The 12,702-nt window shown below is 36.0% G+C and overlaps 3 protein-coding genes across 3 annotated transcripts; all 3 read right to left on the minus strand.

Annotated features, from left to right (window-relative positions):
* Positions 1 to 218: 218 nt before the first annotated feature.
* On the minus strand, positions 219 to 2,819 carry LOC145166632 (uncharacterized). Its single transcript, XM_079085650.1, has 6 exons — positions 2,702 to 2,819; positions 1,739 to 2,590; positions 1,512 to 1,529; positions 1,241 to 1,288; positions 915 to 1,097; positions 219 to 835 (listed from the first exon to the last, which is right to left on the minus strand). Exons 1-6 carry the CDS (start codon positions 2,789 to 2,791, stop codon positions 344 to 346), a joined length of 1,683 nt encoding a protein of 560 aa, XP_078941776.1. The 5' UTR covers positions 2,792 to 2,819; the 3' UTR covers positions 219 to 343.
* Positions 2,820 to 4,289: 1,470 nt separating this feature from the next.
* LOC145164106 (uncharacterized) lies at positions 4,290 to 5,228 on the minus strand. Its single transcript, XM_079082830.1, has one exon. The coding sequence runs from the start codon at positions 5,226 to 5,228 to the stop codon at positions 4,290 to 4,292; it is 939 nt and encodes a 312-aa protein (XP_078938956.1).
* Positions 5,229 to 5,255: 27 nt separating this feature from the next.
* Positions 5,256 to 5,615, minus strand: LOC145164107 (uncharacterized). Its single transcript, XM_079082831.1, has one exon. It carries the CDS (start codon positions 5,613 to 5,615, stop codon positions 5,256 to 5,258), a length of 360 nt encoding a protein of 119 aa, XP_078938957.1.
* Positions 5,616 to 12,702: the final 7,087 nt, after the last annotated feature.

A 12,702-nucleotide genomic window follows, 5' to 3' on the forward strand; every position in this document is an offset into this window, starting at 1 on the left:
AGTTTTTTACAATAACGTTAATCCATGAAAAGAAGTGTTGACTTGGCAGAAGCAGTAGAAGAAAAATAGATCTTAAGATATTGTTTGTATTTCAAAAGGTAAAACACTAAAACGTCTGCAGTCAGCTGACCACATCTGCAGAAAAAGAGGTGGACCAAACGTTAGCATTCTGCAAGAAAAATAATGTTTTTTTTAAAGTCTGCAAGCTGCTAAAAGAATTGAAGTTTATAAAAAATAATTTCTTTAAGCTTAAAAGATTGCAATCTTATCTAATTTTCTAACGTAATTTGTAAAATTTAATAATGATATCCTAACTCAACGACCCTTTTGATTTAACCATAACTTATAATCTCATCGTCTGTCGAGTTGAGTTTGTAGTCTCCAATATCCATCCCAACATATTATTGGTGAGAATGACAGCATCTTGACATAGACTAAGAAAAATTGGTCGCAACACATCGCTCTTTGATGCAGACAGCCGAGATATCAACCGTTGAATGCGCTCAAACAATGCACGCATATCCTCCAACCATGTAACTATGGGATGAGTCTCTAATCCCCTCTGCATAATATTATATCTTCGCCTTAACGATGCCATCATGCGACAATTCTCTAGTTCTACAATTACCCTTTGCTGAAGCATTGCCATCATTTTCCTAAGCTTATATTGCAATTCCCATGCCCAGAGCATCATCCAGACTTGTGGTTTGCCATGTTCATCCATATGAGCCATGTCAGTCTCAATATCTGTATTTGCTTTACACTCCTTTACCAATATCCTCAGGTGTCTCACAAATACATGTGCTAATGCTATATCCCCCATAACTATAATCTCCTGCAAGTCGTAAAAAATTTCAAGTTTTTGTAATGTTACAATGTTATAAACTAGGAAAAATATAGCATTGTGTAGATACCTCACGTGAGACCATTGGGAAGATGGAACTTGGAGAATTATCATCATAGTTTTTTATTTCAGTACATGTGGTTACTTTTTCCAAGTATACTATTTCTTGAGTACTTGGTACAAACTTTACTATCTTTGCATTTGCCAACACACAAGTTTTATATGGGCTTACTTCCATGCCTGAAGAAAAACGCTGCACAAAATATAACAAAACCAAATTACATATATGCATGTTTATACTTTTTTGTTTTTTTACGTGCTTTTTAGATTTTTTATGTGCAATTGGCCTAGGTGGTGTTGGTTTTGAAAAAAATTGGTTCTCAAGTTCTCACATACCGCTGATTTCCTCATCCTCCGTTTGACATTCCTAAATCTGGGCCGCACCTGCACAGTCAAGAAACCAAACACAACTTGAAATTAAACACAATAAATAGTATGTAATGTCACATATAATAAAAATGATAAAAACAGTTTCCTAAACACTGTTGAACGGATATGTCTGTTTTTTTTTTTTTTTTTTTTTTTCAGAATTCTGAATGAACATGTAGTTATGGAGGGTTATTTCATCTTGAAGTAGAGCAGCCAAATGCAACAACTCCTGGTATACCTCTATTGAAAAAAGACGCTGCAGAAAATAAAACAAAAAGAAATTAGATATAGATTAATGTCATCTTTATAACCACACACACACACACACACACATATAGTTATGGAAGGCTATATCATCTTCAAGTAGAGGCTAGCCAAATGGAAGAATACCTTGTTTTGTGAAAGAAAAATAAAAGTGTATTTTCCATTGTTGAGATTAAAAGATGAAAGAAGCAAATCCAATACCTGGAGAATCTGCAAATTAAGTGTAAGAAGCTTGACACTATGGAGCTGTTGAAGCAGAGAAACTATTTTATGAGCATCTGCATTCCCTGCATCATAGAAATAGATACGAACCTTCTCCAAAGAATGGAAACCTGGTTTTGTACAAGTAAAACTCTGGCATGGATGAAAACCTTCTATGACCAAGGAGGTAAGCCCAGGTGCAGAAATCAGATGTTCCCCTTGGCACCATTTAATAGTGAGATTCTTGAGTTGAGGTGCAACCACATTCACACCCTCCTGTAATTCCATATCCGGGGGTGTAGATACAAGTGTAAGATCAGAAAGTCGAGGATGACAGATAGTTAAAACTTCCATCTCCTCCATTAATGTGCATTCTTTTAAGATGAGGTTCTTCAAGTTAGTGCACTTGGAGAAAAGGTCATCAGACATGAGTTTGACACAGTGAAGATGCAATGTGGTTAAAGCTGGGAGGTCCCACTTTGGTGTCACAATGAAGGAATATGGGAATATAATCGAATTCCCAGGCGCACGTATAACACTCAGTTGTTGGAGATTGTGAGAGAATGCCAAGCTGAGAATTCTCGAGACAGATTCATCGTCCGTAACTGTTCTCGAGAGGTGGGGCCGATCATTGAGATTTTCAAAATTCAAGTCAGGCATTGAAGTCCAGATAAACTTCCATCTAGACGACAAAACACAGGTTCTGATAGCATCTTTGATGCTCATAAAAGAAAAGATTTCATGGATAAGATCATCCGTCAGGCTGCTTAGTCTATCATCGCCTCCTTCTACATCTATTGATTTTTTTCTTTTTCTTACAGATCCCACCAGATCATTGTTATGCATTATTCCCTGCAATGCAACAATCAATCAGGACATACAAAACAAACAAACCAAATTCTACAATTCGCCAGGTTAGTTATGAAGAAAAAAAAAAACTAGGTTAGAACTTTTTATACTCACAGGAGAATGAGGGAATGCAAAAAATTCGAGAGCAACGATGAAGGGGAAGACAGCCTGTTGTTGTGTCGTATGTCGATAGCTTTTAAACATAAAGACCCAATTGCACAAAGGTTGGGAAGGAAGCGAAGCGTTGGGGTGTCCGCCCGTTAACCAATCTTGGGAGTTTTATAGGAGCAGTTCGCTATGGAAGTGGTGTACAGTGTTCACGGATTATGAAAAGAAATCTAAAGGTAACTAGCAAAGAACTAACTATTAGGGTAATATGGAAAAAATGGGCAAACTTTAAAAGATATGGGCTGAAATTGTGAATTACTACAAATAGGGGAGAAAGTCGACAGCCCCTAAAATTAGATGTAAAAAATGTACAACAAAAAAAAGAGACACTGGTAGAGCAAATCTAAAAATGTTGTGGCAATAATGTTAAAATTGCCAAAGTAGAGAAAATATGGTGACAAAATTCTAAATGAGGTTTTTTGCGTTTTTTATGTCAAAATATAAATGTTTTGATTACAATAACGAAAAATGTTAAATTTATTAAATATTTGTGACAAAAACACCAAAATGTAAAACTTTTGACTCAAGGACTAAAAGTGTCAAAGTCTCTAAAGATTTGTGGCAAATCCCTAAAGACACAAAAACTTAATCAAAACATAAAAATATAAAAGTTTTGATTTAGGGACTAAAAGTATCAAATTTAGTAAATATTTGTGGCAAAAAGCTAAAGGTAAAAAATTTACTATTCCTAAGCTCCTTTGGATTATATATATATATATATATATATATATATATATATATATATATATATATATATATATATATATATAGGCAGGGGCGGAACACGAAAAGTTGTAGTGGGGGGCCCAAAGTAAATATTTTAAAGAAACAGAAAACAAAAATTTATTCGATTCAATGTCATATCATATAAATAATCAAACAAAAAATTAATATAAAGTATTCTAACATTGCTCATTAAAATGGAATTCGTCGATCTTTGGCGTCTTTAAAGTCTTGCACAATCGTCTCTAAAGTAATCTTTTCTGCAAGCTCCCTTTCGAAGTACAAAACCAACGAGTTGTTTTAAAAATTTATCTTCCATTTTTTTTCGTAGCCTTGTTTTAACAAGACTCATTGCTGAAAATAATCTCTCTGTTGTACCAGTGGAAATCGGAAGAGTGAGTATAAGACTAACTACTCGATAAATCAAATAAAAATTGGTTGCTCTTCTAGTCTTTATCAACCATTGACATAATTCTGAAATATATATTAATTGCTTATAATCATCACGTTGAATGACATCTGCCTTGTAATGTTGGAGTTGCATCTTCAAAAGATTTTTCTCGGTTTCATTGAAATCTTCAGGATAAAATTTTTCTACTAATTGACATATATCACCACTTCGAAAAGGCTCATTAGAATTTTTAGGATCTAAAGTTGATGAAAGATGGAGTAATTCCATCGAGCTACCATTGAACCTATGATCTAATTCCATTAACTGACAGTTAATTGCTCCGATGAAGATATCCACTCGATAATGATGTTTATGTGTATGATCGCTACACTCATTACGAGCTTGAGCCCCTCTACTAAATTAAGAAGAAGACAAATCAGGGATATCGATGTTGCGTTCCAGACAAAATGAATTAACATGAGATAGAAAACCATCCCATCTTTCATCTTTCATTTTTTGCAATAACAATTTGGTGGATGCAACTAGCCTTAATGCATTCAATATATCTTGAGATTGTTTTTGTAAAGCTTGGCAAAGTAAATCTGTGATCTCCATTATTTCTTTCTCTAGATGTAGAACAAAAATGAATTCAAATGTTGTAATAGTCTCATATGCTGAATCTACATCTCCTCTGATTGAACCAGTGTCATCCTCAATAATTTTAAGTAAAACCTCACAAATTGGACTAAACATTTTGATTAAGCTTGAAACTGATTTCAAATGAGAACCCCATCTAGTATCTCCAGCCCGTTGTAATGTACCAATCTGATTAAGGCCTCTACCAGTCTCCAACTCACCAATAGATTTAAAATATGCCATTTGCTCTGCTTGTGCATCTCTTAGTTGGTCAGCACACTTGGAAGAAGCACCAACGACGTTAATAACAAAAGATAATTGAGTAAAAAACTTTTGCAACGTAATAACTCCTTGAGAAGCGGCCATTAATGCTAATTGCAATCGATGGCCAAAGCAATGAACATAATAAGCAGACAGACAATCCTTCGAAATCAATGCTTGCAACCCTTTGAAATGACCTCGCATATTGCTTACACCATCATACCCTTGACCACGAATCGACTTAAAATCAAGATTGTTATGTGTCAATAGGAAATATATTATATTCTTCAGAGTTTGTGATGTAGTGTCAGGAACATGAACAAGTCCAAAGAAACGTTCCATAATAACGCCATCTTTATTTACGAATCTCAAAACAATAGACATTTGTTCTCTATTAGACTCGTCACGTGCTTCATCAACAAGTAAACAAAATTTTCCACCATCAATCTCATCACAAATCATCCGTCTCACCCTATTTGCGATAAGGTTTTAAATCTCTTTTTGAATTGTTGGTGATGTATATGATGCATGTTTAGGCGCAGTGCGAAACAATTCTTTTATCTCATCGTTAAAAGAACATATTGCCTTCAACATTTCAAGGAAATTCCCTTTATTAATGGAATCTGGTCTTTCATTATGACCTCTAAATGCAATTGCTTGAAAGGCACACCAACAAACTGCATAAATAATCGTCTTCAATCCCAATCTATTCTTCTTACGATCCTCATTTGTAAATTTCTCGATCGTCTTTCGTATATCTTGACTCTCATTTAACAAATCATCATATGATTTTTGTGCAACATTGTGAAAAGATGTACACTCTGTTCCCATATGTTGCAAAAAGCACATTTTTTCCTACGTACTTTCTTCCAATTTTGAGATCCATCTATAGTAAATGCCCGTTGCCCGTAGTATCCCATTCCGGAAGGTTTGTTAAAAAGGAAACATGGAAAACAAAACACATCATCTGAACTTTGTGAATATTCAAGCCATGGGAATTGCTTGAACCAAGAACATTGAAAGCTACGCTTATGGTCTTCCGGTCCAGATTTTGGATATGCAGAAAGTATTGGTTGAAAGGGACCACGATTCATATAAGCTCGTCGAATTGTGTCTCGTTGATTGATCGGATAATCGTAAATTTGAATACGCAAACTAGGATCTCGTTCTAGTCTATTAAGATCAACATCATTCATTTCAAGACAAGGTTTTTTGGATGGGTTCTCGGTCACAGGAACACTATCATTAGGAGTATTTGTATCTATAACATTTGGGTGTGGCTCTACTGGTACTTGAGAAGAACTTTCATGTTTTCTTTTAAAAAAATCCGTCAAGTGTTGATTATTTTTTCATTTTCGTTTACACTACATAGCATAATTAATAAATGGTTAACAAATAGCTAAAAAATTAATAATATAAAAAATAACAGTTAAAAACTTAACATATGATTATGTGTAATTAATATATAGTTAACAAATAACTACAATTTGTCTAAGCAATGGATATTGGTACGACTCTTATGAGAAACAAATAATATATAATATTATATCACTAAAAATTATCTTATTAAATCCTTGACAGCTAATGCTATATCTATCCTTGACAGCTAATGATATATTATTCTAATGCTTGTAACTATCATAGAACTTTCAAACATTATCATATATTATAGAGAGAGAAAGTCAAAGATAGAAGAAGAGAGAAGTTGAGAACCAGCCGATAGAAGAAATTTGAGAGGCGTAACTGCTGGTCGGAGATCGATCTGTCTCGGTGGCTGGAGACACAAGTCGGAAAGGGCGGACAAATATATGGAATGGTAAGTACTTTGGCGGCGACGGCGGCTACTGCAGTGATCTGTGGTCAGAAACACAGAAGATAAAAGCACTATTGGTCGAAATAACAGAAGTCAGCTAGGGCGGTTGTTGATCGGAGACCCAACGGTCAATGGGTTTTTTCGGTGTGAACTCAGGAAAAGATGAGCACTCAGGTGGTTGGTTTTTAGGGCGAACTCCAGCGGAGATGAGCACTCTGATGGTGGGTATGATTTCCGGCAGAAGCAAATTGATGATTTCTTATTTTGTGTTTCTCAAAGATTTTGATTCGGATAATAAGTTAGATGTAATATTTGTTGTTTGGTTTTTCTTTTATATAGTATTTAGTTTCCTAAAAGCAGTATCCTAATTTTATTAGAACTGTAATTGATTTTTTTCAGCAAAAATCTGCCTTCTGTTACAAGTGATTTACATGCATCATAACTGATTTCCTGATTATGCATAGTTAATTGTTTTTTAATATAATTTTTAATTACATTTACACATATATATATCCTTACTATAGATAATAAATCGTAGGGGCCAAGAAGTTCAATACACAAATATATATATATATATATATATATATATATATATATATATATATATATATATATATATATATATATATATATATATATATATATAAAATATGTATTAGAATACCAAAAACCAGGGGGGCCATGGCACCCCTGACCCTCTCATAGCTCCGCCTCTGTAATTACACAAATGGTCCCTATGGTTTAGAATATTTCTCCTAATCTATCAATCCTTAATCTTTTATCAATGTCAAAGGAAAGCTTAAAATTAGAATAGTCAAAGGTCAATTTTGATTTAATACTTGGAAATCATCTCAAATTCAAAACTGATTTCGATTCTTTCAACATAACATTTAATAGAATGAAAAGGCATTAAAGCCATTGTCCTTGAAAACCAATAAATTTAACTTAAAGAAACAACTGAAATCAAAATTAAATGAATATAATCGAGACTTCATCAATAACAGTCGGCATAATTCGAATCAAGCTTTAAAGCCACCATCCATGAAAACCACCGTCCATGAACCTTCATTGATTCCAAAATCATAAAAAGACTTAAAGTGAAACGATTTCACCCCCAGCCAAAACATTCCATACTGATATTTCTATACACTCTGTATCTCTTTGAAAACAAACACCAGACCACAAAACACAGTCGTCGGAACCACCAGTGTGTTATGCAGCACATCCAAATACTCAACCATCTTTCCCTATATCTCTACGTTCACACACCTGCACCACCACCCACAAATGCCTTTACAGAACATCGAGCACCACCACCACCCTAGATTTTGATGTTCATCAACTTCACTTTCCTGTTAAATCCGCTTCTTTTAACCACCGTTAGGAGAATGAAATTGTAGCACCTGGTTCTTGGTACGTATTCTTTTATATAAATCTTGAGTATTTTGCATTTTGGCCTTGGACTCAGCGAGTCAAAGGCTCGACTCGCCGAGTAGAAGCGGGATGATACACAGGGTTTAAGTCATGGACTCGCCGAGTCGGGTCCCGGACTCGGCGAGTAGACGCTGTCTGGACTAAAACCCTAATCCAGGTGTTTGCACCCTATTTAAACACTCTAACTTGGCCTCCCTTGTCCCTAACACTTCCAGAGAGCTGTAGAGCGAAACCCTAGCCCCCATATTGTTCTTGTGAGTGATTTTGGCTTTGTGAAGGAAGTTTGGAGCTTAGAAGAAGAAGGAGAAGGTTGAGGAGTGCAAGAAGGGGAGGTAGATCCGAAATCTACACTGTGGGAAGCTTCCATTCAGGTAGAAAAGTTCCTACCTTGATCACTAGTTCATTAGATCCCCTTTTTGTCCCTAATTTGTGGTTTTCAAGCCCTAAAACCCCAAACTCCATGTGTTTATGCTCTATGTTCTGAAAGGACTTCAGATTTGGACCTTATGGACATCTTAGAAGTGTAAAGTCTCTATGGTTGAAGTGATTGAGGTCCCTATTGAGTGTTTGACCTCATAAAGAGCTTGGAATTGCCTTTTGGAGCTCATAGGGCCATGCATGCACGTAAAGTTTGCAACTTTACGTGATAAGCATGCCCTAGGGGCTTAGATCTATGGTTTGGAACTGTTGTATGTCTCAGATTTGGTCTGTATGGGAGAAAGGTTAAAGGGACTCGGCGAGTGCCAAAGTGCACTCGGCGAGTTCTATGAAGATGGTCTTAGACTCGACGAGTTGGATGAACCACTCGGCGAGTCCTATGAAGATTGCCTGGACCTCGACGAGTTGTTCTTCAAACTCGGCGAGTCATATGAACTGTGACTGAGTTAAGAGGGGTTTAAGTGTAAAGGGTCCAACCCTTCGTAGCTGCACGTGGAATGAGCAATTTAACGTGTAGCAATAGTCCCAGAAACCCAAATCCTCAAGATAGATGCCCTGGTGAGGATTTGGAAGCGAGTAGGAGATCTGCTCGTAGGGACTCGGCGAGTTGTTCTCGGACTAGGCGAGTCAGATCGCGAGTCGGTCTAATCGTCCCAAGTAGTGAGTTAAGGGTGACTCAGTGAGTGGGAAGAAGGACTTGATGTGTTAGTACTGGGTTAGTAGGAGAGGGACTCGGCGAGTCTGTGCTAGGACTCGGCGAGTCCAGTCAACTGGAAGTTGACTTTGACCAAGGAGTTGACCTTGGACAAGGGGTAGGTCAGTCATTTGACCTAAGGGTATTTATGAGTGGCTAATCTATGTTTATGGATTTATAGCCGGAGGATTACCAGTGCAGCAGTCAGACGTCTAGCAAGCAGACTTTCAACAGCTTCTTTTCGAGGTGAGTTACCTTCCAGTAGGGGTGGGTCTAAGGCCACAATGCCGGCCCACCAGGGAGGAGTATCTAGAAGATGATTGTCTCTGTGATAATTATCTTGGTCTTGTTATGTGTTGGTTATGGGATATATCTGTATGATATGTTGCGTGCATGATTGGGATAGTTTCCCTGATAGTGGTCCTTAGGACCAAGGGGTAGGTCAGTACCCGGATATGCCTGGCTGTATACTTATGCTTTGTTGATTGTATGCTAGTGGTAGGGGGTGGAATAGTCCCCAATTACTGGTTGAAAGATACCGATGAATAGTTACCGGTTGAAAGATACCGATGAATAGTTATCGGTTAAAAGATACCAATGATGATTACCGGTTGAAAGATACCGATGAATGATTACCGGTTGAAAGATACCGAGGACTTGTGTGGTATGTGGTATGATGGGGGAACTGTTGGATTAATGTCTAAGTCCATAACTATAATTGGTAAGACTTGACCCGACCCGACATGGTCCATTTGGGTTGCATGGCATCATGCATTTGGATAGACTATAATGAGAGAAATAACACTTAAGGTTGGTTAATATATTATAAGTGCTAATATATTAATAAGATTATTTAATTAGTATTGATCAAGAATTAATCTAGGATTAATTAAGTGATCAAAAGAAGACTAATTAAATATATGGGTTGATTGTGTAAATCATCCATACTTATATAGTGGGCTAATGCTCCATGGATCATCTAGTTGGGCTAAAACCCATATGATGCTTCATGGATGCTCCATGGTGTATTTGAACCCATGGATCCAAAGAAATGGAAAGCCATGACAATTAAGGGTTTACCCTAATTGTAACAACTATATAAGATCATCTTCTTTGGGAAAAATCGGCCACTATGAATAACAAGAAAGGGCTTGCCGATTTTAGGAGTGTTCAAGTTTCTCTCAAGTTATTCCAAGTGTATTTGGTGTTGTGTGAACCATTTGAGGTGTCACACTTGGGGCACTAGGCACTCAAGCTTCATGAAGACATTCTACATCAAAGAGGTATGTATTCTATCTTGTTATATTCATTGTTTTGTATGCTAGATTAGGATAATACCTTGGATGTTCATATTTGCATGTATAATAGAGAAAACATAGATCCAAGGTATTTAGGGTTGCATGTACACTTAGGAGTGTTATAATGCTCATAACCCATCAGTGGTATCAGAGCCTGGTTATTTTTCAATTATACTTGATGCAAGTTGCTGGAAAAAAAACTGGAAAAAATCGAATTATTTTTTTTTGGCCTGTTTTGGATTAGAATCATTACCGCAAAGTGTTTTTGTTCATAAAATTTGTTTTTTGATACTATGGTAATGTTTATTCTCATCCAAATAAAGGATAATAATCAAAGTTTCAAGTTTTATACATGTTTATATGATGCTTGAAAAATGTTGATTATGGATGTTCATGTTTATGAGTTTGTTTAGATTAATAGGAAAAATTATGAGATAGTTGTTTTCAATCCATTTTAATCTAAGAGTTGATTCCAAAGAGTGCTTTTGTAACTTGTCCTCAAGTTATATGAAAAGTCACATTTAAGAATCATAAAATTCATAAAAAATTGGCAAAGGTTACAAAAATGAAGAGTCTTGTCTTCATTGAATTGTTTTATGACTCCATAACTTGTCCTCAAGTTATGGAGGTTCAAGAGTCACTTCATTAAGTGATAAAATGTGTAACCTTAATTAGTTCCATAAGTTACAAAAAAAAATAAAGAAAAGTTACATTCTTTTATTAGTTTAAAGTCTTCCATAACTTGTCCTCAAGTTATGGAACTTGAAGAGTCTTTTAATTAAAACTACTTTAAACACATAAGTTATGGAATTAATTAGTTTTGAATAGTTTCAAAACTTGCCCTCAAGTTTTGGAATTTGAAAAGTTTTCACTTATGAATACTTTCATTCCAAGTTAAGCCCTTAGAATTTTAAAAGTTAAAATTCAACCCTTATACTTTATAATATTATAAGTTAATAATATTTATATATATGTATAAGAGTAAAGTCAGTCTTACCGTTAGTAGGCCTCATTCACGAAGCCGGTCTATAAGGGGGTATAAGGTTGTTGCCTATAAAATGGTGACTTAATGGGTGTCCACTCTCACCCACCGCTTCCTTGACTGGTGGAGGGTCGTTAGCCGAACGGGTAGGACAAGGACTATAATTTTCCCTTCATTAAAAGTATTAATGATAAATACTAAGTAACTAAACACTTATAATTCCCAATCTTAGTTACTTAGGAAAATGTGAATAAGGTGCTAACCCATGAAATTACACTTTGCACTTTGCTTAAGTCGGTTAGTGGAGCGTGTGTGGTTTACCGGCACACTATCTTGATTTAACAAGGTAGGCAAAGGGTGTCTTAAAATTTATCATAGGCCGGTGGAGCGTGTGTGGTTTACCGGCACATCGGTTGGGTGATAAACATTTAAGAGTACCAAGTAATTTGCATGGTTACTTCACACCTTGTTTTGTGATCCTCGGCATCCCAGTCACAAAACCTGAAGGGCACACTCGAGATTGAAACATGCCATTGAACAGTTCAATGAATCTCAAAAGATCTAGGAGTTTCAAAACCAATTAAAACCTAATAATACATTTCGTTTATCTTGGTGGAAATTGGTGAATCGTTATTCACCTACCTTCAAATATTTTATAGCTTGGATTACGGCATCCCTCTTCTAAGTTATAAAATAGTTTGTTGGGTCCTAGCCTTAATATTTCATATTGGGTGTTATATTAAGGACTTTAAATCAACTATCTTGAATATCTCCCAAAAGATGATCTTCCCAAATCTCTTGAAACAAGTTTTCCTAAAATGAAGATGATGTCCCATGGAAATCATACTTCTTTCACCTCCTCCAATTATTCTCCCTAACCCACAAGTTCCTGAAAAGTTTAAGGTCACTCAAGCCCTATTGGCAAGCAAAGGTCTATGTGTGATCACATCTTGGAGATGTAGTCACATATTGACAAGCCGGGAGAGTTGAGTGTCAAAGTCTTGAGAAAGTTGGTGGTTCAATCACTTTCTAAGTTACATAGTGAGTTCCTTTGGGACTCTTGTGAAACAGACTATAACAAGACCCTTAATTATCTTATCTATTTGCTTGGTACTGCTGAATCAACAATGATTTGGAAGGCTAGTAAAGCAAATTTTATTAGAAGATCGACTTTCCAAAACTTTATGGACAGGGACAATAGTGACACAGGAAATCCAGAAAAGCATTCTCTTCCCAATGTAAAGGGATTAGCCATAGTCAACTTGGTTGACCAAATG

Source organism: Lactuca virosa, chromosome 3, assembly GCF_052849685.1.
Source record: "Lactuca virosa cultivar CGN04683 chromosome 3, Lactuca_virosa_CGN04683_v6, whole genome shotgun sequence".
NCBI lineage: Eukaryota > Viridiplantae > Streptophyta > Magnoliopsida > Asterales > Asteraceae > Lactuca > Lactuca virosa.